At 42.2% G+C, this 27,032-nt stretch overlaps 1 protein-coding gene across 10 annotated transcripts in view; it reads left to right on the forward strand.

Moving 5' to 3' along the window:
* The window catches only part of zgc:114120 (uncharacterized protein LOC619267 homolog), a 91,760-nt gene that overhangs the window by 14,150 nt on the left and 50,578 nt on the right, over nt 1-27,032 (forward strand). For 9 of the 10 annotated variants that reach the window (XM_047609075.1, XM_047609073.1, XM_047609070.1 and 6 more), the window contains exon 2: nt 23,210-23,517. In XM_047609075.1, the coding sequence (XP_047465031.1) occupies nt 23,233-23,517 (285 nt within the window). In that variant the 5' untranslated portion in view covers nt 23,210-23,232. Of the gene's footprint in view, nt 1-2,825; nt 2,936-23,209; nt 23,518-27,032 lie in introns of those variants that run through there. The other variant, XM_047609077.1, reaches the window with a different exon arrangement.

A 27,032-nucleotide genomic window follows, 5' to 3' on the forward strand; every position in this document is an offset into this window, starting at 1 on the left:
GTGAGGAACGTGAATAGCTGGCGTACTGTACAGTGAGGAGGTGATGTCTCGGGCTAATTCCACCTGGCGTCGCGGCTTCATTAGGCAAAGATCCGGCTGGAAGAACACCTGACGACCTTTGAAAGGTTAATTGAATAAGAGATATCTGGTAATGGGGGTCAACGGGAGTGAGTGCGCAGCATTCATTTGTGGCTCGAGTCAAGAACAAAATGGCAAAGATGTGTTGTTGTTGTTTTTTATAGTAAACTGAACATTTTGGGTTTTTTGTTCAAAAACTGTCTCCTTAGCTCCTGTGACATATGTATAAATGCTTACTGTTGACAGTTTAATTGCAGGACATTATGTTATTTAGTCCCTGCTGAATTTCTCAGGTGTCATTTTTCAAGAAGACAGAACTTCAAAGTTATTCAAGACAGACAAACAGTTCTGTTGAATGTTTATTCTGCTGCCATACGAGCCTTAACTCCCATTTAACCACTAAAGCGTTCGTTAGGTCCAAGGCTGATGTTGGGGGAAAATTGGCACGTTGTATGATTGTAACCTGTAGCACGCAGGGCTGGAAATACCGACCTTAAAACGTCGTGTTCCGCCCCACCAACAGTCACAAACCTAAAGATGTTCAAGTTTATTTGTGGCCTGGCTTAAACAGACTCGATTCCTATGAGAATATGAGTCTGGTAACACGTGTTTCAGCTGATACGGAGACACCTCTCTGCATGCAATTGGATAGTCCAGAGCCATTTAGTTGTAAACAGATTCAACTCCTCAGCGCTCAGATGTCTGTGGTCAGATGTCACCCCATGAAGCCAAAAAGATTTGACTGGTCCTTAGATTTTTGCTGGAGCATAATCTGTTCCCAACAGAGAGAGTATATTAGAAATATTAAAAATAATAATAATAATAATGCTTGTAAAATATTTCACTTATCAAAATTGTTGCAGGATATTTTTCTCTAGTTTCAGGTCTAAAAAGTTAAGCCTTGTCTTCCTCGTCCTGTCCCTATTTAACCTCTTGAGACCCAAACTTTTGCTTGCGATGCATTTTTAATTTGGGATTAGTAGGAACTAATTAGTATAAAAACTAAGCATCATCTTTGAACAGGAAGTAGTTTCTAACAAAAATATTATTTCCTCTTATGTGGACGCAGGGATTAATTCACTGCACGTTATCATAAAGTCACCAACGTGTAACAAAATATAAAAGTGCTTATTTTAATACCTGAGTGTTGCTGTGCAAAGACAGAAATTATGAAATCCCAAGTACTTGCTCATTAGCGTAGCTCGTTACTATTGACAGAAAATAAGCATAAATAAACAAGTTTCAGAATTTGATGAGGTTTTGTACCTTCTCGACTTTCTCGGGTCTCAGGAGGTTAAAACCATTACCAGTCCATAAACATGGAAAAAAACTCTGTGACATCATCCTCCTGTTTTCTGAAGAGTGGTTTTGAAGCTCAGTGTGGTGTCTTTGGCCTTCTCCATCTTGTCAGCGCCTGACTCCATTTAACCCAGCTCACTCAGCTCCACTCCCAGCCTCCTGAGTGCTGGCAGTGCTAATCACAGTGCACTTTGTACTCTTAGTTTGTTTTGTACCGGGCTGTAAACATGTCTATTTCTACTGCTGTTGGGTTTCTAAACATAATAAAGTCACATTGACTGACTTTTAGAGGCAGCCTCTAGTGGACATTAGAGGAACCATTTTTTTTTTTTTGGTACTTGGTGTTGACTGAAAATTTCAGGCCCAGAGGTTTCACCTTGATTTTACCACAACGTGGTATGGTTTCACTTTCATACGGCAAATGCTTAATCTGTTACGGCATCTTTATCTTCGACGATGATGATAGAGATCCACCCTCTAGTGGACATTAGAGGAACTTGCTGCTAGGTTCAAACGAGCGATAAATGGACAAGTGCTTTCTGGGGATTTGGTTGAACTCATGCTAAAATAATTAACAGATGCGAGCACCTTCTCAAAGCTTTGATGTCATTAACTGTCAATAAAGGTTTGTTACATAATGCTAGCGCTCGGCTCTCCTCAGACTTGCAGCAGACAGCCTGTTCTGATATCCTGCCAGACTTTTCCAGATTGGATACTGGATAGTCTGAGTCACTTACAACATTTGCATAGTGCATGACAGAAAATGGGAGCATCAAACTTCAAAAGCAGCTGCACAAACAAGCTCGGGAAAAAAAAAAAAGAAGAAAAAAAAAGCGCTAAAATGACACGGAGGCATTATCGCGCCCATAGAGCGCCTATATAAACAACAAGCATGCGCGGCTGAATGGCACACAGCTGGAGTGACGGTGTAATCGCTCAGAGGAGTCACTGCGACACAAGCGGGCGCGGTGGCGTCGTAAAGACCTCGGCAAAAGGAGGGAAACGGGTTGGGGTGGGGTGGGGGGGGGGGGGGGGGGGGGGGGGTGGCATGATAGAGTTGTAGCAGTCATTAAGGGCAAGGCTGCTCTCTGCAATTCTGGCTTATCTACTGCAAGGTGGAGGCACGGGGAGGGTAATTCTGCTCGGGGCTCATGTGCAAAGCTGAGATACAGAGTAAGAGGGAAGTGGAGGGAGAGTGGGAGAGATAGAGCTGGTTCATTTGCAGCTCGTCCCCGTAGACTGTGGAAAGGATTATACTCGCAGAGAGAGAGGGAGAGAGAGAGAGAGAGAGTGAGAGAGAGAGAGAGAGAGAGAGAGAGAGCGGGTGATGCACAAGCTCTGTCTTAGCACACACTCAGTACCCAGCCTCCAATCTCCTACACTGCACTGTGCACTCCCTCCTCAACAGCACTCACTTCTCTTTCCTCCATCACATACACACACACACACACACACACACACACACACACACACACGTGCATACACAAACACACCACTGCCATGTAGCGTCTCGGGGGCCAGAGGGGGACACCAACCTGCACAGGACCACGAGAGTCAGGTACGCCTCATCCATCCACTCATTCGTTCATCTCCGCAGATCAGAACTGCCACATTATGCAGCAGCACATTTTTATTTATTTATTTATTTTTTTTGGGGGGGAGGTTGTCGCTAGTGATCCAGACTCTCACTCTCTGCAGGCAGGCTGCATGCACCAAAGATTATCCGGCTCCTTCTTTGCATAGCCCCGGGAGAACCAAAAAAAAAAAAAAAAAGAAAAAGAGAGAGAGGGGGAAACGGGTAGAGGCGGGTGAGAGGACGGAGAGGAGAGAAGAAGAAGCCGAACTGAGTAGGCAAAGAAAGTATGCGGCACACGGCGGCCGGTTAAACTGGGCTGACCTTCACATGGGAATGAAGTGCTCTCACTCTGAGCACCTTTCTAACAGTATGTGGGACAGCGTCCACAAAGACCCCCCTTATCAGGAGCCGCTCTTAAAGGACACTTTGAACCCCCCCCCCCCACCCCGACCCCCTCCCAACTCTTCTCTCAAGGGGGCCGCGTTAACAATCAGACGGGGCGAGCGCGCTCAGGGGACTCGCTGCGGCTGCTTGAAATGCAAATGGACAAGCCAACTGATTATTCACTCTTGTGAAATTAATTTGTATTTGTCACAGAATCAGAGCGCTGAGGGCGTAAGAACCGGGCTCCGCTCCGTGGCGGCGACACTTTTCCCTCTCTGCGCTGGCCGGGTTCCACGTGAGAGATCCCAGGTGTGCGCGAGCGAACGCCTCCCGACCCGCGGCCGGTCTTGAGCTTTTTGAAGTGCCTGCTCCTGCTCTGTTTTTATTTTTCTTTCTGGTGACTCATGACTCACGAGCTTCACAATTCACTTTGATGCCGGTTTGATATCGACTCCAGCATCTCGACGCTGCAGGGGCCCTTTCGCGCTCTGGAGTATTTTGGATGGGAGTCGGGTTGGCCTGGAGAGGAGAAAGCAAAAGCGAGTAAAGTTTTAATCTGACTCATTGCTGACACTTCGCTTCTGGTTTCTTTGATCTGGTAGACATTCAGGGCCTCATGATGAATAGCTGCAACAAGCGAGCAACAAATCCTAGTGTTCTGATAGAACCGTGCTTGGGCATTATCGTTATGTAATCATCCTCATGGTCTTGGCAAAGGATTTTGATGTGCGAATGCAAAAAATAAACAAAGAAAATGTGTGAGTACTCCAGCAGAGCTGCAATATACATTACTATCTTTAAAATAATTAATATGTGATCTCTATAAATTCAGACACAGTTACAGTTTTATCCCGTACGAAACACAAAAATGAGAATATATCTATATATTTATATCTATAAGAATATACACTCATTTGCCACTTTATTAGGTACACCTGTTCAATTGCTTGTTAACACAAATAGCTAATCAGCCAATCACATGGCTGCAATTCAATGCATTTATTCATGTAGAGGTGATCAAGACAACTTGCTGAAGTTCAAACCGAGCATCAGAATGGGGAATTAAGGGGATTTAAGTGACTTTGAATGTGGTGATGGTTGTTGGTGCCAGTCGGGCTGGTCTGAGTATTTGAGAAACTGCTGATCTACTGAGATTTTTATGTACAGCCATCTCTAGGGTTTACATAGTGACGAAAATGCCTTGTTGATGTGAGAGGTCAGAGCAGAATGGCCAGACTGGTTGGAGATGATAGAAAGGCAACAGTACCTCAAATAACCACTCGTTACAACCAAGGAATGCAGAATATGTGCATCTCTGAACACACAACACGTCCAACCTTGAAGAAGATACTGAAGAAACTGAGACTACAGTTCACACAGGCTCACCAACATTGGACATAAAACGATTGGAAAAATGTTGCCGTTGGTCTGACGAGTCTCGATTTCAGCTGCGACATTCGGATTGCAGGGTTAGAATTTGGTGTAAAAGACATGAAAGCATGGATCCATCCTGCCTTGTATCAACGGTTCAGGCTGGTGGTGGTGGTGTGATGGTGTGGGGGATTTTTTCTCAGCACACTTTGGGCCTCTTTGTACAAATTGAGCATGGTTTAAATGCCACAGCCTACCTGAGTATTGTTGCTGACCATGTCTATCCCTTTATGACCATAGTGTACCATCTTCTGATGGCTACTTCCAGCAGGAAGAGGGGTCCAACCTATTACAAGCAAGGTGTACCTAATAAAGTGGCCGGTGAATGTAGAATGGAATCCTGAGAAGAGATTAAGAAGATGATGTTCCTCCGCCTTTGTCTTTGAATTGATAGAGTAGAAGAAGATGACCAAGATGTCTCCTCGTCTCCAGCCTCGTTCATCTTCTGAGACACGTTCTCATCTCTTCTGGGAGCCAACTCAGCCCCCCAAATTTTCTGGGATGCTTGAAATTTCAAGCTGTTCCGTTGTTATGTTTCAAAGGACAATACTTCTCCAACCTGGGTGAAATCATTCTGATCGGCGGTCTCTGGACACTAAATAAAACGTTCTGATCAGACGTGTGTGCTGACATCAAAACGTCGGTCGCTATAGAACTTTATTGATGAAGTGGTTCTGCTGCTGTGCGGCATCAAATCTGCTGGAAACAGAGCAGAGGAAGAACTTTATCTCTAACCCTGAATTGATGGAGCAGAAAAAAATTGCAGAGATGTCTCCACTTTTCCAACCTTGCCATCCACGTTGATTCCAGCTTCGGTCATCTTGTCACTTATCTGAACAACTGGTTGTTTTACTACCTTCACCTTTCTGTCCCTCCTCCCTCAGCCTGTTCTGATTGAGGTGGTGACATAAGACGGTTTAATTCTTAGGCAGAAACCAAACGTAGCCGGCGTGAACTGACCCATGATGTAAAGAGTCACAGGATGACCTCACACTCCGTCATGGAGGCTGAATTTATTTCCCCCCTCAGAGCAGTCGGAAATATAGAGGCTCAGAGTACACGTACGGTAACATCAATCTGGTTCATTAAGCTTTCAAAACAGAACCAGAGAGTGTGAAATAAGATTACTCTCTAGCTTACTGTATTAAACAAAAAAGACTGTGTCTCCTTTTTGACAGTTAAGGTACATCACTACATATAAAATCTTTCGTGCTTTTGGATAAAATGCTCATTGTGTCATTTTCTATTCCAGATGAAATTGGAGAAAAAATCTCCTTTTCTTCCTCCTTCTTCTTCTTCTGTTTTATTTCCTGCAGATTTGATGCTCTGCAGCAGAACCAGTTTGCCAATAGACTTCTTGATGTTTTGATGTAAATATCCCATCAGATGGGGAACATAAATGAAAGGGGCTTTATGCTTGTTGCTGCAAATAAGTAACTGGAAGTTTTAACACCCGAATACTGTGGAATGTATTTTTTTTACTCTATTACTGGAAACAGTGTGGTATTTGGTGGTACCGGGCTTTGGACTAAAAGATGTTTGGTGGTTGCGATGGTGTTTGGTGTTGCTATTGGTCATTCTGGTTCTCAGTCTGCTTTGCTGTAATGCAAAGTAAGCTATCTTCAACTTCCTGATTTAAAAGCTAACAGCTGTGCAGCATCGGTGGGATCTGTCAAGTCTTCAGTTTGCCTCGCATTCGTGTCTCTAGTCAAGCTAACGTTGTTGAATGCCTTTTTCCCAAGGCCCATAAGCCCCACAACTTTTATGGAGGCACCATCTGAGAAAGGTTTCCCGTGTCAGGCGATGATTTGAGGACCTCAGATCTAGCTACTGTAGCATTTTGTTTCGTCGTTCTAAGGAATGTAGTTACAGTGCTTGCATACCATTTTCTTAACGTTCTGCTCTCTGCTTTGGCACAAGGTGATATTATAGCGTCGTGGCGTATATTATTCCCTTTCATCACAGCAGCCGTTTCATTGCATATCGAATGGGCACACTTCCCCTCGTTTTCTGTGAAAGAAACACTCATTTTCCCACCGTGTCGGAAATTTTCTGCACTCATTTGCTATCTCACCTTTCTTCGGTTCTGTCTTCTTTGATTAATCTTGTTTTATGGAGACGCTGCAGCTACTGTTAAAACTAAATAGTATCCAGTAGCAATCTAGTGCAAGTCCACCAACTTAGACACTTGCCTGCTTTATCTCTTTGACGGAGGGTCACATGTAGTTGCAGGCTGTGCACAGAGAAGCAGCCTTGAACAAACCTAAGCATCCAGTGTGTGCGTTTAGCATACGGTGCAGAAACCACTTTGCGTTGACAAGTTCAGTGGCGGGTAAACTTCCAGGCACCCAGAGCGCTAAAAGAACACGACCTTCAGAGCCAACAGGCCACGGCCTCCTGTTAAACATGCTGTGGTCCCGTGTTTGCGCCCCCCCACCCTCACACCCAGAGGGAGGCTGCCCTACAACACGCTCCAGTATCAGCTCTGGCTCGGAGCCCGCTGAGCTGTCAGCCTCTCGCGCCAGTGGGGGGGCCCAAGAGGAGACAGGGGGACGTGAACAGCACGGAGGAGATCAGGGATAACTAGCAGAGACGGAGGTAGACTGCAGACAGTCTGAGTCCTGCCTCCATTAGTGATGCTGCGAGGAGAGGAGCTGAAGAGGCACTGAACTGAATTATTCCGCCGGGCTGAGGGTTGAAGTGAGACTAGTTTAAGCTTTCAGTTCACACACGAGCTGCAAATATGACCAGTTTTGTGCTTGTGTTCTTGCTAACGGGGAGATTTAACGAGGTCCACGGTGGAGATGCGCGAGCGTTGGTTGGCCTAGGTTTATAATGACGGATGGAAAAGTTGCCATAATGGGTTTGTGGGTATCATAGGTTGTTTGTGGATTTGTTGTATTGCTCGTATAAGTGGCTGCCACTTGGCTGGATTTCATTATCAGGGACGCAGCTTTGAAATTCTGACAGACAGTATGTATATTTATAGACTGACATTGCTGCAGAAACTCCTTTGAAACCGTCTCCTCAGCCGAGTGGATTTCCCCTCCTGCGTCGAGTTTCCACAGAGCACATCAGTCTTGTTAATTGCTCAGCCCACTGCATCCCTCCCCACCCATACCAGCTGACTTATGACCATGCTGCTAGTCGAGTAGCGGCTAATGTGCAAATCATGCTCACCATCAGCAGCCGTAGCATACTTTTAGACAGTACGCTGGTAATGACCAGTTTTAGGAAATAGTTTTTTTTTATGAAGAACATAATTTACTAAAATAATTCTACCAAAGAGCATTGCTCTCAGCTCCAATACAGAACCAAGTGTTTGACAAGATGAACGAAGCTGGAATCCTCGTTGGAGACGTGGAGACATCTTAGTCGTCTTCTTCTGCTCCCTCAATTCAGAGGCTGGAGACAAAGATGGAGGAAAATCTTCTTCTGCTCTTCTTCCCTCCCTTCCTCCTACTTCACCTCCCTCTTTAGGTCCTCATTCTTCTTCTTGTCCTCCTTCTTGTCTTCTTCTCCTTTGATTGCCTCGTTCTTGTCCTCCACCTACCTACTTCTTCGTCTCATCCTCCTTAGTCTCCATCTTACTCTTATTTTACTCATTCTTTTCCTAATCCTCCTTCCTCTCTTGCCTCTTCTACTACCTCCTTCTTTGTGTCATCCTCCTCATTTTCTCCTTCTTTTTCTTTTCTTCTTCTCTGTCTTTCTTGAGTTGAGTTGAATTGATGAACCCACTCTCCCACTCTCTTCTATATAACACTTGGTTGCAAAGTTTAAAACCAAGTCATGCATCCATTCATATTTTGCCGTCTGGATAAACTGCTCAAGGCGTTGATGACTTATTTTTAAACAGCTTTACACTTCTTGATCCAGTCTTGTATTTTTTATGCGCCGTGAATGCCCAGCTACGTCAGTTTATCTCTGGCGATAAAGTGTGCCGAGCTGTGCCTGCAGGATATTTTCAACCTGAGCACTTTAATAAAACAATTTCATTTCATCTTCGACTCTCCCTGATAAATTCTGTACAGAGAGACGCCGATGCTCTGTATTTATTTTTATAAATGAACCATTCTCAGATTTCAAAGAGTCGGGGTTGCCCCAGTTGGAGCTGAGATTGCGATGCATATATTAATACAGAACAGAGATCTCCACAAGTTGAGAAGACTGTCGGTCAGATAACGGGGCGAAAGCATCTGGTGAGAAAGCAACACTACGTTGATCGTGATTTAACGGTTTGCGTCAACTTTTTATTGATGAAACTGAGAAAACTTTGCACAGAAGTGTTTGCTGTACATTACATCTAGTGGCGCTGTCTATTTTTGTGACGCAGCACAAAGCCGAGGCTGCCGTCGTCCAGCTGGCTGCCTACCAGAGCCCGGTGTGAGACACTGATTAGTGGCCACTAATAGATCTCGATCCCTGACTCATCCTGTCCCACTGTTCACTTGATGATACCAATTACTCACCTTCAGGACGTGTCCTGGCTCCGTCGAGCCAAAAATATCTAATTACCAGGGCTTCCACTCTGAGGTGGATTTGATGTCTTGCGTCAGACCGGGTTACGTCTCGTCACCGGATGAGAGGGTTAGTGGGGGAGAGTGCTGCTGTAGGTGCAGCGGCGTAAGATGGAAAAGAGACATGACTATTAGCCGTCGAGCCTTCGGGGGCTGAATTCAATCAAACGTCTGCGATGGAAGCTGGCTGCTTGATAACCTCTCGCATACCTGCACTCCTCCCATCTGACATCCTCATCATGCGGCCTCTACTGTAACGGCACTGGGGATGGACCACAGCCTGAGAGCTGATAGACTGATGAGCATCCCAGACCTAGATGCGTGGACCAGGGTTGATGTGAGTGTGAAGTTTGGGGGTGGGGTAAAGTGGGGTTGGGGCGGGGGGCAGGGCTCAAAGGCACCGAGCATGCAGGATAGATCCAGTATAAGACAGTTATGGGATCAGAGAGGAAGTGAAAGATTATTGAGTCCCAGCTTCTCATTTGTTTTTTTTTTCTACCCTCCTCAAAGACTGTCCTTAATTATAATTCTCTTTGAAGGTGGATCGTCACATTTAAGATCTGCTCTGTATGATGTTCGGAAAGCTGCAGAGCGGTTCGTTGTCGGCATAGCAAGTGACACGTTTGCCTCAGATTTCCAGAGGTGACACCTAAAACTAAAGCTAATGTTGATACAGTGATAAATGTCACTGTTTACTCACCGCGTACCGGCACTGGTGGAAAAATAAATGTCACATGTGGGATTATTCCTTCTATAAATCCACCTGACTTTACTTGAACCTCTGCTTTCAGAGCCTTTATTTATTTTAATGTTATTTAACAAGGAGAGCATTGAGTGTTGATTAGCGCGTCATCTGCTGCTGCTGGTCAGAGTCTGGGCAGACGAGGGGAGACGCTGATGGACGCCATGTGTCTTCTCTGGAAAGGACGCAGAGGCTGGTGGTGTGTTGGCATTCGATAAAAGCACGTTGACGATCCCCCCGCCAGGTTGAAAAGGACACCGGAACCTTTTATGAAATACTTAGCATCTGTAGCTATGCTCTTGTTTTCCTTCTGAACTACAACAGAATTCATTTGTGGTCCCCTAGAAATGAGACCCCCTTCTAAAAGATGGCGTTTCGTGACGACTTGAAGCAGCCTATTTATAATTCTCCTGCCCACAAATTAAAATTATATTTACTTTGGATATAAGATAACAATGATCAGTTAAATCTTGTACCTACGGTTAACGTGTATAGTTTCACATATTTACATATCCTCTAGTTAGACTTCTTTTTACTCACCGTTGGTTGTCAGGTATGTTTTTATTTAATTTTATTGTATTTATTTCTTTAAATTTGATTCATTTGTACATTTAACTATGGAGTATGTTTTCTAAATCATCAGTTTTGGACATTTTATAGCATGAAGAGCAATTCACAAAAAGAAAAAAAAGCTCAAAACCATCAAGAGAATAAAATTAATATTATTAATTGTATGATGAGGAGGATGACATGATGTGTGTCAGCAAATATTGGTGTCTGTAAAGGCGGAGCTGATTTAAATGCTGACAGGTAGTTCGGAAACAGTCTCATCACGTCATGTTTTAAGTTTATCCTAAAATGGCTAAGATAATCTCTCTGTGTGCAGTGGCAGCATGGAAGGGGGTGACTCCAGGACGCTGGAACTCATTGTTAAGCCTTGTTGAGGTGTCGTGATCCTAACTTAACGAAACATGAAGGGAGGTGCCCACTTTGAAAGATGTGCAGCATACCGCCTACTGCCAATGGCTAGGTTAGTTAGCTGGTGTCTTCTTGTTGGCTGCTAGCTGCTAGCTTGTTGGTCGGTTTTCATTTGGGCTGGGCTTCTAAATGTGTTTTTGTCTGTGATTTTGCACTTTAACATCTTATCCTGTGTAACAATGAATCATCATACCATGTTTTAATATCGAAATATATTTTTGTATTATTTATCAAAATCTGCAAAGTAATTAAAGCTGTCAAAATTGTAGAGGTACAACATTAACTCTTGACATGTAGTGGAGTGGAAGCAGAGGCATCAAGTCAGTAAATCTGAGTAAAACAGTTTAGTCAAATAAAAAAACGTCCTTCTGCTTGTCCATTCCTCCAGCTTATTACATTAGCTTTGAGGACAAATGTTCAACTTGCTACCAGACGCTATTATAACAAGGGTCACAATGTTATGTCCGATATATATTCTTTTTCATTTTACCTCTTTGCTCTCACTTTTTTTTCTGCCTCTAGCTTTTAAGTCTGATTCATTGTGAGGTGACAGTGTAGGTGGGAATCAGGCCGGAGTATATTGACGAAGGTTAACGCTGAAGAACATCTGACTCATTCCCATAGGAGCCAAAAACTCTTGGCTTTACAGCGTTCTGAAACCTCTCCTCGCACACTGTGGGTTTTGAACCACCACTAAGTGGAATATTTATGAAATAATTAGCATTCAATTGAAATTCACACGAGGTTAATGTAGTTAAAGATGTAGTTACACTGAGCTTTGTGCTTTGATAGCGGAGGGGGGGAAGGATGGAGGCGTGGGAGGAGAAAGGGAGATGGACACTGATGAAGACAAGAAGGCAGAGACTGGACTTGCTTTCCCTGCAGAGGAGAAGACATTAAGTTACCATGGAGCAGGAGGGTGAACACACACAGGGCAAGGCTGCTGTAGCATCACAAGAATCTTTAAAATCTTTAAATCCGGCTGTCTGCGTGATTATTTGTTGACTCAAAACTGTAGAGCAGCTGCATTATTTTCCTGCAACTCCCTTGTGTGTTTGAACATCCACCACTCCAGATATAAACCAAAGCACGGCATAATGACTGAGAGTAAAAGCAGGAGGGATCTACTGCTGCGTAATATAACCACCGTCCTTTTTAGTCAGACTCATCCGTCCATTTTCTGCCACTTATCCAGGTTCAGGTTTATTTAACTGAATCATTAGGAACCATTATCACTGGGAAGGACAGAGAAAATTATATAATATAAAATAATCCTCATTTCACAGAGGGTTTTTTTTTTCTGTTGCAATTGTGTGATTGTTGTTTTCTATGTGGGGTTAAAAAGGTCCAACAAGGTCCTATCTTACAGTGAACTCTGCAGAAACATTAACAGCAACCATGTTTCCCATAAAGATGGAATAAAATATTTTTAACTCTTCTGATGAAATTATTGTGACAATGTGATTTGTATAAATAATTAGAAATAAATAGCAAAAATGTGTCTGAAAATTAAATGATTCCAACTTTATGGCCAACAGTGTAAAGTTGAGTGTATATTAAAATACTGGGTTGGGCTATTTTCAGTTGCTTCATGTTTTCTCCAAATACTGGTGGTTGTTTTGTTACCTCCATGTTTCTCTACCTTGTCGCCTGATGTTTACCCCACATTGAATGAACATGCTGAGAAAGAATGGATTTTATTTGGAAGATCAGATCAGATGATCAAAGGTTTACACCAACCCTCTACGTCCAAATGGAAACATCTGGTCAGTCTGGGGTGGTTACATGAGGCAATTTTCAATTGATAAGTGTGTTTCAGTTGGTAGAAGGTTAGTTGTGCGATTGCTGGTGGATCACGTTCCAAAGTGTCCTTAAGTAAGATGCTGAACCGAGAGTTGTTCCCAGTGCCTGTGTATTAATATGTTTGTCCTCGTCTGAACTTATGGTTGAATCACTTCAGATTTTACTTCAACTTCAACAGAAAGTAATGCTTTGCAACAGTGAAATCTATATCCTTGACCTGAATACATATTATAGCCTCTCACACAAAGGAAGCTCTGCAGGCTTTTCTGCAAGTTTATTGACGCTTGAACACGGGCTGCTGTCGGCCATAGTCCATGCGGCTCTCACTTTGCAAACTCAGCTCCGCAATAACTTCTGTATCTCGAATGGTGCATTCACTGACATCAAGGACAAAAAAAAAACATGACCTACAACCACAACAACAATGTCAACTACTAGAATCCAACAGAACTGAACATAAATACATGAGCTTATCAGTACTGTGCGCTGCAGACATGTATAGCCTATATAAATCAGCACCGTCAGTGGTGTGTAATAATCTTAATACTTAAGATAATATAATGTAGCCCGGATAAAAAAAAAAAAAAAAAGTCCCAAAGTCTTTTCTGTGTTTAGCAGCTAATAGTTTAGTAACATTGACAATGCTGTTCACCGACAAATTGTTGGTGTTACTGCAGGATGTTTGGTGACGTTGTTAACTGGATTTGTAGCGTTAGGGGAAACCTTTTCAGGCTCCTCACCTGTCTTCTACGAGGTGTCCTTGTTGTTATTGTCACGTGATATGTGACTAGTCAGTCACATACTTAAAGCATCATGGCACAGCAGTAAAGTCAACTAGTCGACACAAGCCCTAGTGTGAACAAATGGGAAGATGCAACGTTCTGACTGATTGGTGCTTTGAGTGACCATAGGTAGAAAGACACCACAAGATGATTTACATGGTACAGTTAAATTTACATGATAATTTAACTATTTTCTCATTATTCAACCTCCAGTCTTGATTTGTCTATTTCCAAACCCTCTTTCTCTCTCTCTCTCTTTCCTCTTCCTCCCATCTGTCCTCATCACAGGATCAGTCAGCTAATATTGCCCGAGGCTTTGCAGAGACAACATGTTGAGGGTCAGCCGTCCTTCAGGCCTGTTTACCCTGTGACTTGACGAAGGGTTTCACTCTTGGTGATATGGGAGGATGTAATTCAGGGAGGTGTTTTATCTGGTATTTTGAGACGGGCCCGAACTTCTTTTTTTAGTCAATCTTCTGGCAGCAAATGAATTATGAAGCAAGTGAACTGAGAGACGGATTTAACTGGAGGTCAAGGAAAGCAGCAGAGTTGAGTCGGTATCTTTGTACGACACCGAACACGCTTTATTCCTCCTCTGTAGAAATACTACTACTGTCTAAATACAAATCTGTGCAGCTCTAAGAATAGTGAAGCTGTTGAATGTGGGCGAATATACACGTCACCTATAGTACATGATACAGACTGATTTTCATCCAGCCTATTGTGGGTTTTAAACCTTCGAAGGAGTCACCTCCTCTTTTTTGTCAGCTGCTTCGCTGTGATCCTGAGTCCTCGCTGTCAGCAACAGTTTGGAGAAACTGTGCATTCAGCATAAGCAGGCCTTGTTCCAAATATAGTCCGCTCGGCATTTGCGTTCTGATCTTGTTTGGGTTTTATTTTAATTTCCATGTGCCCTGGAGAGCTGGATATTTTAATTTTTGGAGAGAGGAGCAGCGTGTCTTTTTTTTTTTTTTTTAAGTTGTGCCCTCATTCCTGCCACTGAGCTCTCCTTCATAATTAATAGTTTCTGATGAGTAGAGAATTTCTAAGGGAGAAGAAGTGGAGGAAGATGGAGAGGGAAGGATGGATACCAGCCACTGGGATCTTTCCACTGGCTGATACCTTGAAATATGAAATTATGTAAAGCTGATGAATAAATACATGGATGATTCAGTGGAAAGAAGGAAAAGAGATGAGGGATAGAGGAAAGAAGTATTCACTATTACTGTTGTGACTGGCAGACATACAGTAGTCTGATCGATACTGGTATAAATATGAGGTTAATTTGTTTAAATGTCAAACATCTGTATTATTATTTAATTCAAGCTGGGAGCTGGAACTATATTTAATATGTTTCTGTAAAGTGACCACTCTCATCTTTGAGCGTCCACCAACATGTGTTCTTGTCTGTTCTTGTGAAACGTCATCAGTTTCTAAGTTCTGCTCAAATTCAAAGTACCATCTGACCAAGTACAGTCCAAATACCTTGATGTGTACTTACCCCAGCCCTTTATCTGAAATGCATCAGGAAATAACTTTGCCAATGTTGCTACGTTGACCAGGAGCAAGACACATTAACCACACCAAACAAATACTTTCATTATCAGTTGATCACATGGGTATATTTTTGAATTAGTATGTCGATCACTGAGTCTGCAAAGTGTTAGAATGTATCGTGTCGTTACGTCTTTAGATTAGTGTGAACAACACTCCCAAAGTAAATGATCACAATACAACAAAAAAGTGACTCAATGAATCTTCTTACAGCTGTACGTCTAATTAATCTGTGAATTTAACTCTAATTCAGTGTCATACACATAATATACACAAGTCAGACATAACATAATGACCACTGACAGCAGATAAATAAATAACATTGACTATCTGTGACAATACAATGTTCTGCTGGGAAACCTTTGGACCTGGCGTTTGCATGGATGTTACTTAGACATGTACCACCCACGTAAACCAAACGAGGCACCCCCACTCCAATGCAGTCACACACTTTGATGGCAGCAGCCTGACACAGACACACACACAAAAACAGTCAAAAGAAACCTGAAAAACAGCACAAGGTGTTGACCTGACCTCCAAATGCACCAAACTGGTTAAGTATCTGTGAGGTGATTTACAGAAACCCTTCCCCTCAACCCATAGGACCCAAGACACCACAGGACACCTTCAGAAGGCCCATGAGTCACAACTCTTTTGGAGTCACAATATTAGGAAGATGGTTTTAATGTTCTGGCTGATCAGTCTATCAGTGAGTTATTGTCAACTCTGCTGCTGTAGGAACACTGCAATGAAACTCCCGAGGAGTAAATCTGAGTGAAGCACAGACGAGTACAAATGGTTAGAGCTCAGCCCAATGAAGCCATAAAACTAACAAATGACTTCTGTCAGAGCCTGGCCAGCAGTGGCCAAGGTTGTGCTACCACCACACACGCAAAGTCCTGTAATGAGAAATGTTTGGATGTGGCCTTGAGCAGCCTTTTGGAATGTGTCCTAGATAGCTGAAATATGGTGTCAGTGGCACAATGACAATCACTCACTTGGTTTTTAGTCTGCCCTCAACTGTAATGAACACAGAAAAATAAATCACATGGAGCAGCCAGCGTGGTCTTCATATCAGGGTGTCTTTACTTAGTGTGGTGATTGAAAGTGAGGATTAGGAGGCGTACACGCAGGACGAGACTAACAGCGATGTGGCGTCAAGAGACCATGATAGTGGAATAAACATTTGGCACCAGTACCAAGTTGAACTAATCTCAGTTTTGAAGTGACGACCAATAGCGGCTGATGCAGTTGAGTTCCCCAAAGGTTTACCTAAACACAACACCATCCTCCACTTTGGTTTCTACCACCAAATTCGCCATGCTGATATCAGGCTAGGAGCATCGGGTGAACCCAAATGGAACGGCGGTGGCACCATGACTATATTTTCTTTTCAGATGAAAGAAGAGCTTGCTCTGTCCAGTACAAAAAAAGGGAGTTACCTAGGCAACCAGAGCCTTAAATGTCCACTATAGACCGCCTGTCAGGTACAAAAAGATGTGCAACAAGAAAATCGCTCAATATGCCAATGGACTGTGTTAAAGTGTTGGTGTACTAAGATAATTATCAAGATAATTCATGCTGAATTGATGCTCATATTGGTTAAATTAATCCAGTCCCTCACACATTATTCCTTGTGGTCTTATATTAATATTTGCATGTCACTATTGATGCATAATGGCAGCAGCGTGGACGCGAGCAAACCTGAAATATGACTATCTACCTGATGGCAACAGCCTTGGCTTTTAAGATTTAACAATGTGCGCATAGAAAGGCAATTAAAGGGCAATTCATCAGCCGGACTGGTAGCGCTGTTAGCAGCAGCAGCGGAGCCATAATAACAGAGATGGTGCTAGGAGCAAGCTGGGAGGAGGTGGCAGCACATTAACTGCCACCAGCAGCAATAATGACATGGTGGAGCACAGAAAAATAGAGCACAGAGCTGTAGTTTGTGGTTGAAAAGTGTTATGATTTAAATAATAGGTGCTAGTCTGGACATAAAATAAAATAAAGCAACTATATGTATATATATATATATATATATATATATATATATATATATATATATATATATATATATATGTATACAGTATACTGTATATAAAGAATAGAAACTGAAGAAATAAGTGTTGTTTTGAAGCTCAGTGCGGTGTCTCTGGCTGCCTCCATCTTGGCAGAGCCTGGTCCATCTAGCGCCCAGCTAATTTTTATTCTGTGTAGCCAAAAAAAATTTCATTATATTTGGTTTGGTTTTATTTTTACCCAAAATGTATTTTTATGATCTTATTATTCTGTCTTTCAATAGTTAATGGTTCAATAATTTCCTGTCTGCTCTTGATGCTAATAGTGATGCTAATGGTGACGCTAATGGCGCTCCCTTGCTAAGGCAAAGGTATAGTGATAAACTCTTGAAATTTCCTCTCTGGATTGGTAATTATTTATTATATAAAGTACGTTAGAATAGTCATTTAATTGTGTTAGTGAAAGCAAAGGACGACAAAGGCCAATGATTATCAAGAGAAAACTTACATACATATTAAAAATTCCACTAATATGGAATCAGTTTTAATATTTTAAACAACCAGTTTAATTAAATTTTCTAAATTAAATTGATTTAATTCATTAAATTGGCAAAAACATGTTATTGTTCCAGGTCTAATGCAGATTATGTCTTGAAATGTATTACAGTGACAACTGAGCTCGCTTGTTGCTTCTATAGTTGAAAGAGATAATTTTATAATAATATATATCATATAATCAGATTTTCCTCCAGTAGTCATTTTTGAAAATGCTGCCAAAAGCCTGTTTTATTCAACAGCTTTTTCTGGAAAGTATTGTGCGTGGTGGAGAGGTCTCAGAAACTCATGTCTGAAATATGATACATTTGACATTTTAGGGTTTAAAAAGTCATAGAAGAGGAGTGTGAGAGGAGCTGAGGCAGCTGTGGCATTTAACTGAGCTCCACCCTTTAACACGTCTTTTGACCAGACCAAGAAGGAAATTGAAACTCAAGACACGGTAAATCAGAGACAAAGGAAGGTAATAAGTGCAACTATGTAAAGCCGTAATGACAATGTAAACAATGCATGTCTCATTTTGAAAACAGAAAAGTGCCTACTTATTCCAAAACAAAGGATACCCCGAGATTCGCTCCTCTACTAAATTGTGGAAGTTTGTCTGGAGTCTCTCTGTTGGAAATTGATTAGACCCTGGCAACAATCTACCGGGCCAGTCAAATCCCTTGGGCGGGGCTGAGGTTGATGCAGGGGTATTTTTGGACAACATCCAAATTTCTTGTCAGGTAATTGAAACGTTGATAGCAGCAGATCTGAACTAAATTCCTAGTGTAATGATATATGTAATAATATAATCCACTGTACCACATGTGGCATTATTGACTTATATGTGATTCTGATCACATTTAATAACCTGCTACAGAAGGAACGCCGTTCTTAAAATGTAGAGCTACAATCTGCTGTATTTCTCATTGTATTCCAGGTAAAAAAAAAAGTCTGACCTTTATCTAAAGGATGACACAGACTGGGTGCCATGTGTGGGAATGACAGGTCAGCAAATGTCACCTGAGGAAGTCAATAATGCTACATATGGTAGCTCGATGTGAATTATATTATTATCATTACACTAGAAAATTAGTAAAGACCTGCTGCTATCAACATTTCAGTTATAACAACACGGCTATACTGTAAATGGACCGAACAAAATCGGATGTTGCCTGTATATCCTGGTTTAGCTTCGCTAACCACTAAACGCCACAGGTGCCTCCTTTCCTCTGATAACGTTTGGCATTGTTCTCTCCGATTTTGTAATAACTTCTGGGTGTCTATAAAATTCCAAATGTTTCTGACGGTCTGCCCGATTGGTACAGCCAAAAACACCCCAATAATTCACCATTTTGTATGACTACTTCAGCCTGAGCGCCTCCAACATGGCGACTTCCGGAAAAAAATGTTTCGAGACTTACACTACCAGTCAGAAGTTTGGACGCACCTTCTCGTTTAATTTAATGAGAACTCATGTCCAGGCTTTTGACTGTTTTCAGGAAGACCTGGTTAGTAAATTGTAGCAGTTATTGTAGCCGATGACAACCAGTTCTTCTCATAGTACATACCAGACAGACACTTATTGTCGGGGTTTTGCTCAAGGCTTCACATAAATTACAGCGACAGGCTCTTGTCTAGATTTCCTCTCTACCATGGAAACACTCCGACATGCTGCTGCTCTCCTATCGCAACCCTTACATCTGTCACCATATCAGACTGTTTATTTGAGGCTTTACGTCGATGAACATTTCTGTTGTAGAGGCTGAATTCATAGACGGTGAGGCGCGCTCCCCTCCCTCTTCATAATTTGTGTTTGGTGGGCTTGTAGCTTTGGGCTGTGTGCCACTCTCTAAACTGCAAGCTAGTGAAGTTTAAAGGTCTCGCTCCAGCGCGCCTCTGCAGCTCAGCAGGTAGACAAGAAGACCTTACGGGACAGATCAATAGCATGCAGAGGCTCAGTCAGTTGAAATGCTGCAGGTCATGTAATTTACAGTTTGGCTGTAGCGCTCGACTTTGTGCGTCTGTGTGTGTGTCTCGATACTTCACATCCAGACGGTGACGTGGCGGAAAATTCATTAAGTCAGGATTTATTCTTTAGAATTGCTCCCTTTCACTATTGAGAGATTATAGATATAACAGTTAACTGAGGAAATTAATCGGTGGATTGTGGAGACATCTTGGTCATCTTCTTCTACTCTGTCAATTCAAATGAGGAAAAGCTTCTCCTCTTCTTCTCTTCTTTTTCTCCTTCTCCCCCTCCTCCTCTTCATGGTTATTCTTCTCCTACATCCACACCCCTCTACATCTCCATCTCATCATCCTCCTTATTCTTTCTTGTCCTCCTCTGTCTCATCCTCTTCCTTGTTCTCCTTCCTCTTCACCCTCCTTCTTCTGTTGCCCAATGTCCTCTTCCTCCTCCTCTTAATAGTTCTTCTTCTCCTTCTTCCACACCCACCTACATCTCCATCTCATCCTCTTCCCCCTTCTTCTTCCATTCCTTCTCCTCCTCATCCTCCTCCTACTGTATGTTGGTTCTTCTCCTTCATCCATATCCCGCTACATCTCCACCTTTTCCTTATTCTTCTTTCTCCTCCCCCTCCTTGCCCTTCATGTTCCTTATCTTCTCCTGCTTCTTCTCCAAACCGTATGCAGAAATTAGGACAAACATCTCATACACAACGTGGTTTATAATTACACAGCTGTAATTTATACAACGCACAACCTCTGAGAAAATAGATGCTGTTTTTATATCATTGACGGTAGGAGAAGGTGTAGGAGTATACGAGTATAGGATCAATTTTCACCATTAGCCTGTGCACTATGAGTAAAAGTGAACTGCAAGGCAGCAGTGCTTTGTGCGTCACTGGTCACAAGAGGGCACTAAACCGTTCCCCAAGCGCACAGGTATCACTTCAATGTGTCACTTCACCTTGTCTGAATCTGACACACTCTGCTGTCAGATAATAGCAGCAGACTTATTTTTATTTTATTTTTTTTATATTTTTTGCTTTAGGGTTCCCAGGACAGTTGGAACAAACAGATGTTCCCACTGTTTACTTGTTCCGCTGTATTGCCAGAGGTGTGTTTGTGTACAGAACAATAAGAGTTTGTATGTCAAAAAATCTGTGTCTCTTTTCAAGACACTGCTCGGGGTCGCTCAAGGACGGAATCGGTGCGTGGATGTTAGTGCGTCTTGCGCCGTCAGGTCCATCGTTGCTCTCTTGACGTGCCTGGAGGTCCAACTTATGCACAACAGCCTGTTTACACAGTGCAGTTTGTTCTGTGACATTAGCAGCTCGTTTATAGTGTAACGAGCAATCCGAAGCACTGCAGCGCATCTGGTTATCAGGTCCTCTGCTTGTCGACGCTGAACCATAAACTTTACTTCGCTGTTGAACAGTTGTAATGCTTGTAATGTAGATTGATTTGTCATCTTTCAGGCATCCGGTGCTTCTGTTCGCGGCCATGAAAATGAAGGAGTGGGACTTGAAATATGTGATTTATATTTCTGGATGTGTTTGCGCTGCGAGCAGGAACTATTTTCATACCTCACTTTGCTCAGCATCTGAGCATTCCTCATATGTAGCACAGGTTTTTTGCAATTTCGTGAAGTTAATAGTTTGATAAATGTCCATTTCTCTACAAGCGCACAGTCTAACTGCTCAGTTTTAATAGTTATTCAGTTTATTATTAAGTGCACATGGACATTTGAGAAGCAGGAAGAATTGTTTTTAACTTTTTATTGATTTTTTTACGTAGACTACCTGATAGTGTACACTTAGGTTGAAGTCATTATGATACTTATCTTTTAATACTGAGTTTCTTCAATAAACAAAACAAACAAGGAGTTCTCCCCTTGAGATCCATTAAGACTTTTCTCCTAGATCACATGTACACCATGTGACTGGTTTCAGTCCAAACAGTCATCCATTGCCATAAGCTCCATAACCCTCCTTGGAATATTTTTCTCCTTGACGTTGTCTCCAGGAAACTTTTGACTTCTTTTAAACGCAGCTTTGAGTGTTTGTTGCTGTTTTATTTTTTTTTGGTGCAGCCTCTGTCTGAGTGTACTCCATGGATGAATGATCTCCTAATAGCACCTCACCAAACATCCACATTTCACAGTTGAATCATTTTCCAGAGAACCAGCAGACACGTGTAGTCATTGGATTTTGGTTCTTCTTCTTCAGGCCAGACAACCACCACTAAAACAGAAGGAGAAGAAGCTTTGATGCTACAGTGACATGTGGTTTATGGCAGAGTTAAAATAAATGACTACAAGCGATTGGGGCTTGGATGAAGTCGGATGCAGATCTAATAATTTTACAGATGCTAGGATTGGCCCCAATACTGATCGGAACATCCTTAGCCATAATGAAAAAATGTAAACTAAGAAGTAGGAAGACAACTAAGAAAACCATCACCGCATCATATTTAGGGTTGTCCTTTGCTGCGGTGGGACTGGTACACTTTAGAAATATACATCACCATAATGAAGGAAGATTATCATCAGCCAGGTCACAAATTAGTCTTCCAAACGAACAAGGACCCCAAGCCTACTTCCTAAGTTCTGTCAAAATGGCTTAAGGAGAAGAAAGTCGAGGTGTCTGGGTCCTCTCAAAACCCTGACCTCAATCCAACAGAAAATTTGTGAAAAAGCGTGTGAGCATGAGGCCTTCAAACCTGACTAAATTCCACCAGCTCTGTCAGGAGGAATGGGATTAAACTCCTGCAAGCCTGTGGATGGCTGCCTGACTCTTCCTCTGCTCTGTGATTCTGACATCCCTGAAGTAACTGGCCTAAACTGGAAATGTACACACGGATTAAAAATCAGAAGTAAATGTGAAAAAACTGAGTGTATGTACATTTCTAAATGAAACTGTAAAAAAAAGAAGAAGTAAAACAATGTGTAAATATATCAAATAATACAGTAACAGCAATAATAATGGTTCTTGTCACCTTTCAGTTGTTTGCATGGAAGTGTTTTAGTGTTATTTCTGCGTTATTTCCTGTATTTGTTGTCCTGAAACAGTGTCTGAGTTCACCCTTGACCTCAGAAACAGTAGCTGACCAATAACTCACCGTCAGGTCCATTTAGCTGTTGTTCATGAGCTTTTAGTCATAACCACAAAAGCATTATCAGCAGATGGACTTTGCTTATCGGCCTTGACATGTACGTGAATGAACCTGCCACTTCTCTTTCACGTTGATTTAAACTCTCAACTTTTGCCTAAATCATGACAATGTATATCCACCTTAACGTATTTCTAATGAAGACCTTGTTACAGAAATGTATTCTGGACATTTAACTGTGATTAAATATAATTTGGGTACATGTCCACCTCTAGCCGTTAGCTAGTCCACAAACTTCTGGTACACTTCAGAAAGTTGGTGCCTTTATTAAACCATCAACACCCATTTAACTAACACCAGTGGTTGTTTTTATCAGGAACAATCATAAACCTTCTTCTTTATGTCCTCCTGTCCTTACACTCCCACTGCAGGTAGAGAGAAGAGAAAGGGTCCCATGATCTCTGCCGGTGATGCCGAGTTCCCGCGGGATTACCACACCCTGGCTGCCAGCGGCGGCCGCGGGGCCCGGCGGTTCCTCGACAACACCAACGGGGGGTTCACGTCATCGTCGCTGGACCGCCGGCACAACTCGGTGGCCGCTAAGAGCCTGGAGGCCTTGAACAGCATCCACAAGGCGGACATCGAAAGGCAGAGGGACGCCCTCATGGACCTCCAGAAAAACAAGTACTCCAACAGCCCCGGCGGCATGTCGCAGGGCTCCGCTGCAGCCGGACGGCAGGTAACTTCACACTTACCCGCCAATTATCTGACGTTGGCTAACCTAACAACCTCGTAACAGGAGCATTTAAGAGCTTACTACTTGGTAGCATACAGCATCTTACACCTTGATTCCTCCTGAGGATTATTGGTTGATCATGTCTAATAATCTTTGTAGCAGTTCTTCAGTAATCGAACAATCAAACAAGTGGAACAGATCAAAAGTAACAGCTTTTATTCAATTGTATCTTAGTGAACATTGTGAACATGATACAGTGAACATGATAAAATGCTCTAACTCTGATTGTAGGACTATTCAACTGGAGTAGGTATTTTTTTTCTCTTCTTCGACTGACGCCTGCCCCATAATGAAATCCAAATGGCATGTAACCAGATAGATAGGCTAGTAACGCTGTAGAAAGCAAGCAGAATCTGAAGTGCAGTCGTGATAAATAACTCAACACGGCAGAGGGCATTATTACTCCTGTATCTTCAAAATTGCAAAAAATCCCAAAACAAGCAGAAAAAGAAAGCAAGCAGAAATTATGTCTGGATATTGTTATATCATTACAATAATCATCAACATCATCATCATTGAAGATGGCAACGCAACAACATTAAATATAATCTGTAGTAACGACAAAAATGAACATTTGCGAAAGAACGAAAACATTAAGTCTACTAATAACTTCCAAAAACTGTCCATTAGAGGCAGACTCCATCTCTTTGAAATAGTTGGGGGCTAGCAGGAGTTAGCCACTTAACTTGTTTGTCCAACACATCCAGCTCCTCAGACCACATGACTCCTTGGATCAGACCACATGGGTCAGCCTTCACACCCACCACATTCATCGATGACACCAATGACTTTCTCTGGGTCACCTTTTTTCAGTCTTAGGGTCACTTTTGATAGACCCCAACAGGAGATGTTCTGACCCAGTTGTCAGAGTCTCTCAAATCCTTTCTGACTGAACATTTTTCCTGCTTCTAAACCGCTACGTAAAAGTTTGAGAACAAAATGTTCCCTCCCTGCCTATATAGACCCCTTCACGGTTTGTAAACAATGTGACGTTTTCAGAGGGGCAGGGCTTAACTGGATGCAACACATCTCAAACGCTATAGCCTATAAACGGCGGCTAGCATATTTTAGAGAATATACTAATACACTCGCTCTCTGAGACCGCCTGTGTTATTTTAAAAAGTTGGACTCTGACTGTTGGGACTATATTCACTGACCTCTACACCCTCACTCACTGGATGGATGATTTATTAGCATTAGCATTATATAATATGTAACAAGATTCGTCTAAATAATGATTAACTGAACGTAATTTCAGTCACGATTTATTCTAACTCGTAACATTATCCAGGCTGAAGCTGATGATGCATTACATATTGATCTGACCTGATATGAAGTGTGTGCGTTGTTGATTGTCTCACTCCAATCCTTTTTTTTAATCGTCAAACCAACGTTTTCTACGACTGACAGTGGCTGGTATGTGAAAAAACTCTCAAGCTACTGTTGTTGGATTTTATACTGCAATTCTTAATTTTCATGGTTGAAAGTGACAGTGTTTGCCTCAAGCTTCCCACTGTTTTGCCTCCAGCTAACATCGTGACGTCACAGTGATGTAGGTCATGAAGGGCTCTATACCACCCACTGACAGAAGCCATAATTAACCTGATAATCTGCAGAATTCACTGCCAATGGTCATAATGTTATGGCTTAATGGTGTATATAAAAGCATTTTCAAAAGAATTTGATCAGCATTCTGATTAATTCAGCTGAGAGCAGGAACTGATTTGTGGGCGTAAGCTGCAGGCGTTTTGCTCACATTCGATTTGTCCTTAATTCAAGAAAATTTAGTGCAAACTTTGATTTAAACGTGGTCGTTAACACACAAAAATGTTAAGCTGCTTCCTCACGAGAAGCCCGACGTTCATGAGCACAAATGCATAAATCGCCGCATGCATTTTGATTCTGATCCGGATCGCTGTACAGTATCTAATGTGTGGGATGAGTGCAGCCTAGGGCGGAGGGATGAGCTCTCTGAGTGCTTTCTGTTTCCACATGTGGCTGTTTTCTTCCTGACGGATAATGACAGCACATTGGAGGGCCCGGAAACCCACGCAGGCACATTATGTGACAAGATGCCTCTGGGGCTCCAAATACACACAGTGGAGGTATTTCCAAAACCCCCTTAGCTGGGTTGATAACTACTTTTTTTTTTTTTTTTTAGCGGTTGTTATTATAAAGTGAACAGAATATGGAGAAAAGGATTTAAGAGAGGCAGTGAGAAAATGTCTCAATTTAAAATAATAAACTCCATCAGACCCTCTCCCTTTCATTTTGTCACCAGCCGCCACTGATACATGTGACTGACGGTCCTATCAGACCGACCCGCTTCAGCTTTCCTTTGTTTGGCTTAACGGAATAAGTCAGCATTCAGGGAAATCACTTTCTTTCTTTTCTGAAGTCAGATGATTTTGTGTATAGAGGACACAGCTGGAGTTACTATGTGCTCAGCATAAAGTAACGGCAGGATGAATGGAGACACTGCGAGCCCGACTCCTTCCTAATGGAAGAATGTATACATCACCTCTTAAACCTTATTTACACTGTGGATATGGATAATATGTCTCCAGCTTGATCAGTCTGTTTCCATGACGAAGGTGTCTCCACGCCTCCAGTGTTGTCGTCCAGGCTTCGTTCATCTTTTTCAAACATTTGTTGTCCTTCCTGGAAACTCATCACCTTGTGTTTACCCCACGGGGAGCAAACATGCCCAAAAAGAATGGATTTATTCCAACCAGAGAGAAACCCATGGATCACCAGAATAACTGCAGCATCGATATCTACTATCTGCGAACGTTGTAGTCGGATGTTTCCTATTTTTGATAGTCTGTGCAGGCTGTAAATCTAACATCATGTTCAGACAGACAACTTGTGTCAGTTTTTATCTGATTTGTTGAACAAGTCAGAGTCGACCCTCTATCAGAACACAGCCAGACTCAGTTCTTATCAGAACATGAATTATTTGGATTTCATGTTGGGGCTCGTTTCGACAGTAAAACATACCTCTACACACAGTTGGATAGTTGTTGTTAATCTTCTGTCCATCACCACATGAAGCCCCGTCATAACGATCTGATTGGCTCGTCAGACCTTAGCATTAACACAATCTGTGTTCTTGCAAAGTGAGTGTATATTAGTCTGAAACATGATTATATTACAAGAAACAGGTTGTTGTAAGACTCTTTTAGCCTAAATTAAGGCCTTTTGGAGAAAATTTCCAAATGAAAACACAAAATTGACTGTGAGAAATTAAACAACAAACGGCTTCATATATAAAAGACACCTGAAAGACGTCTAAAAAATAATAAATCTGACCAGGCCACAGTGAGATGTGACAAAATTCACAGTTAAGCGAGTGAATAGATGCCTAAAAACAGGATTTAGTTCAAGATCAGCATATTTATTTGAATGTATTCAGTCGTGTAACTAATGTTTTGGTGTGTGAGTGATTGTAAAAAGGC

Source organism: Mugil cephalus, chromosome 16 (assembly GCF_022458985.1).
Source record: "Mugil cephalus isolate CIBA_MC_2020 chromosome 16, CIBA_Mcephalus_1.1, whole genome shotgun sequence".
NCBI classification, from domain to species: Eukaryota; Metazoa; Chordata; class Actinopteri; order Mugiliformes; family Mugilidae; genus Mugil; species Mugil cephalus.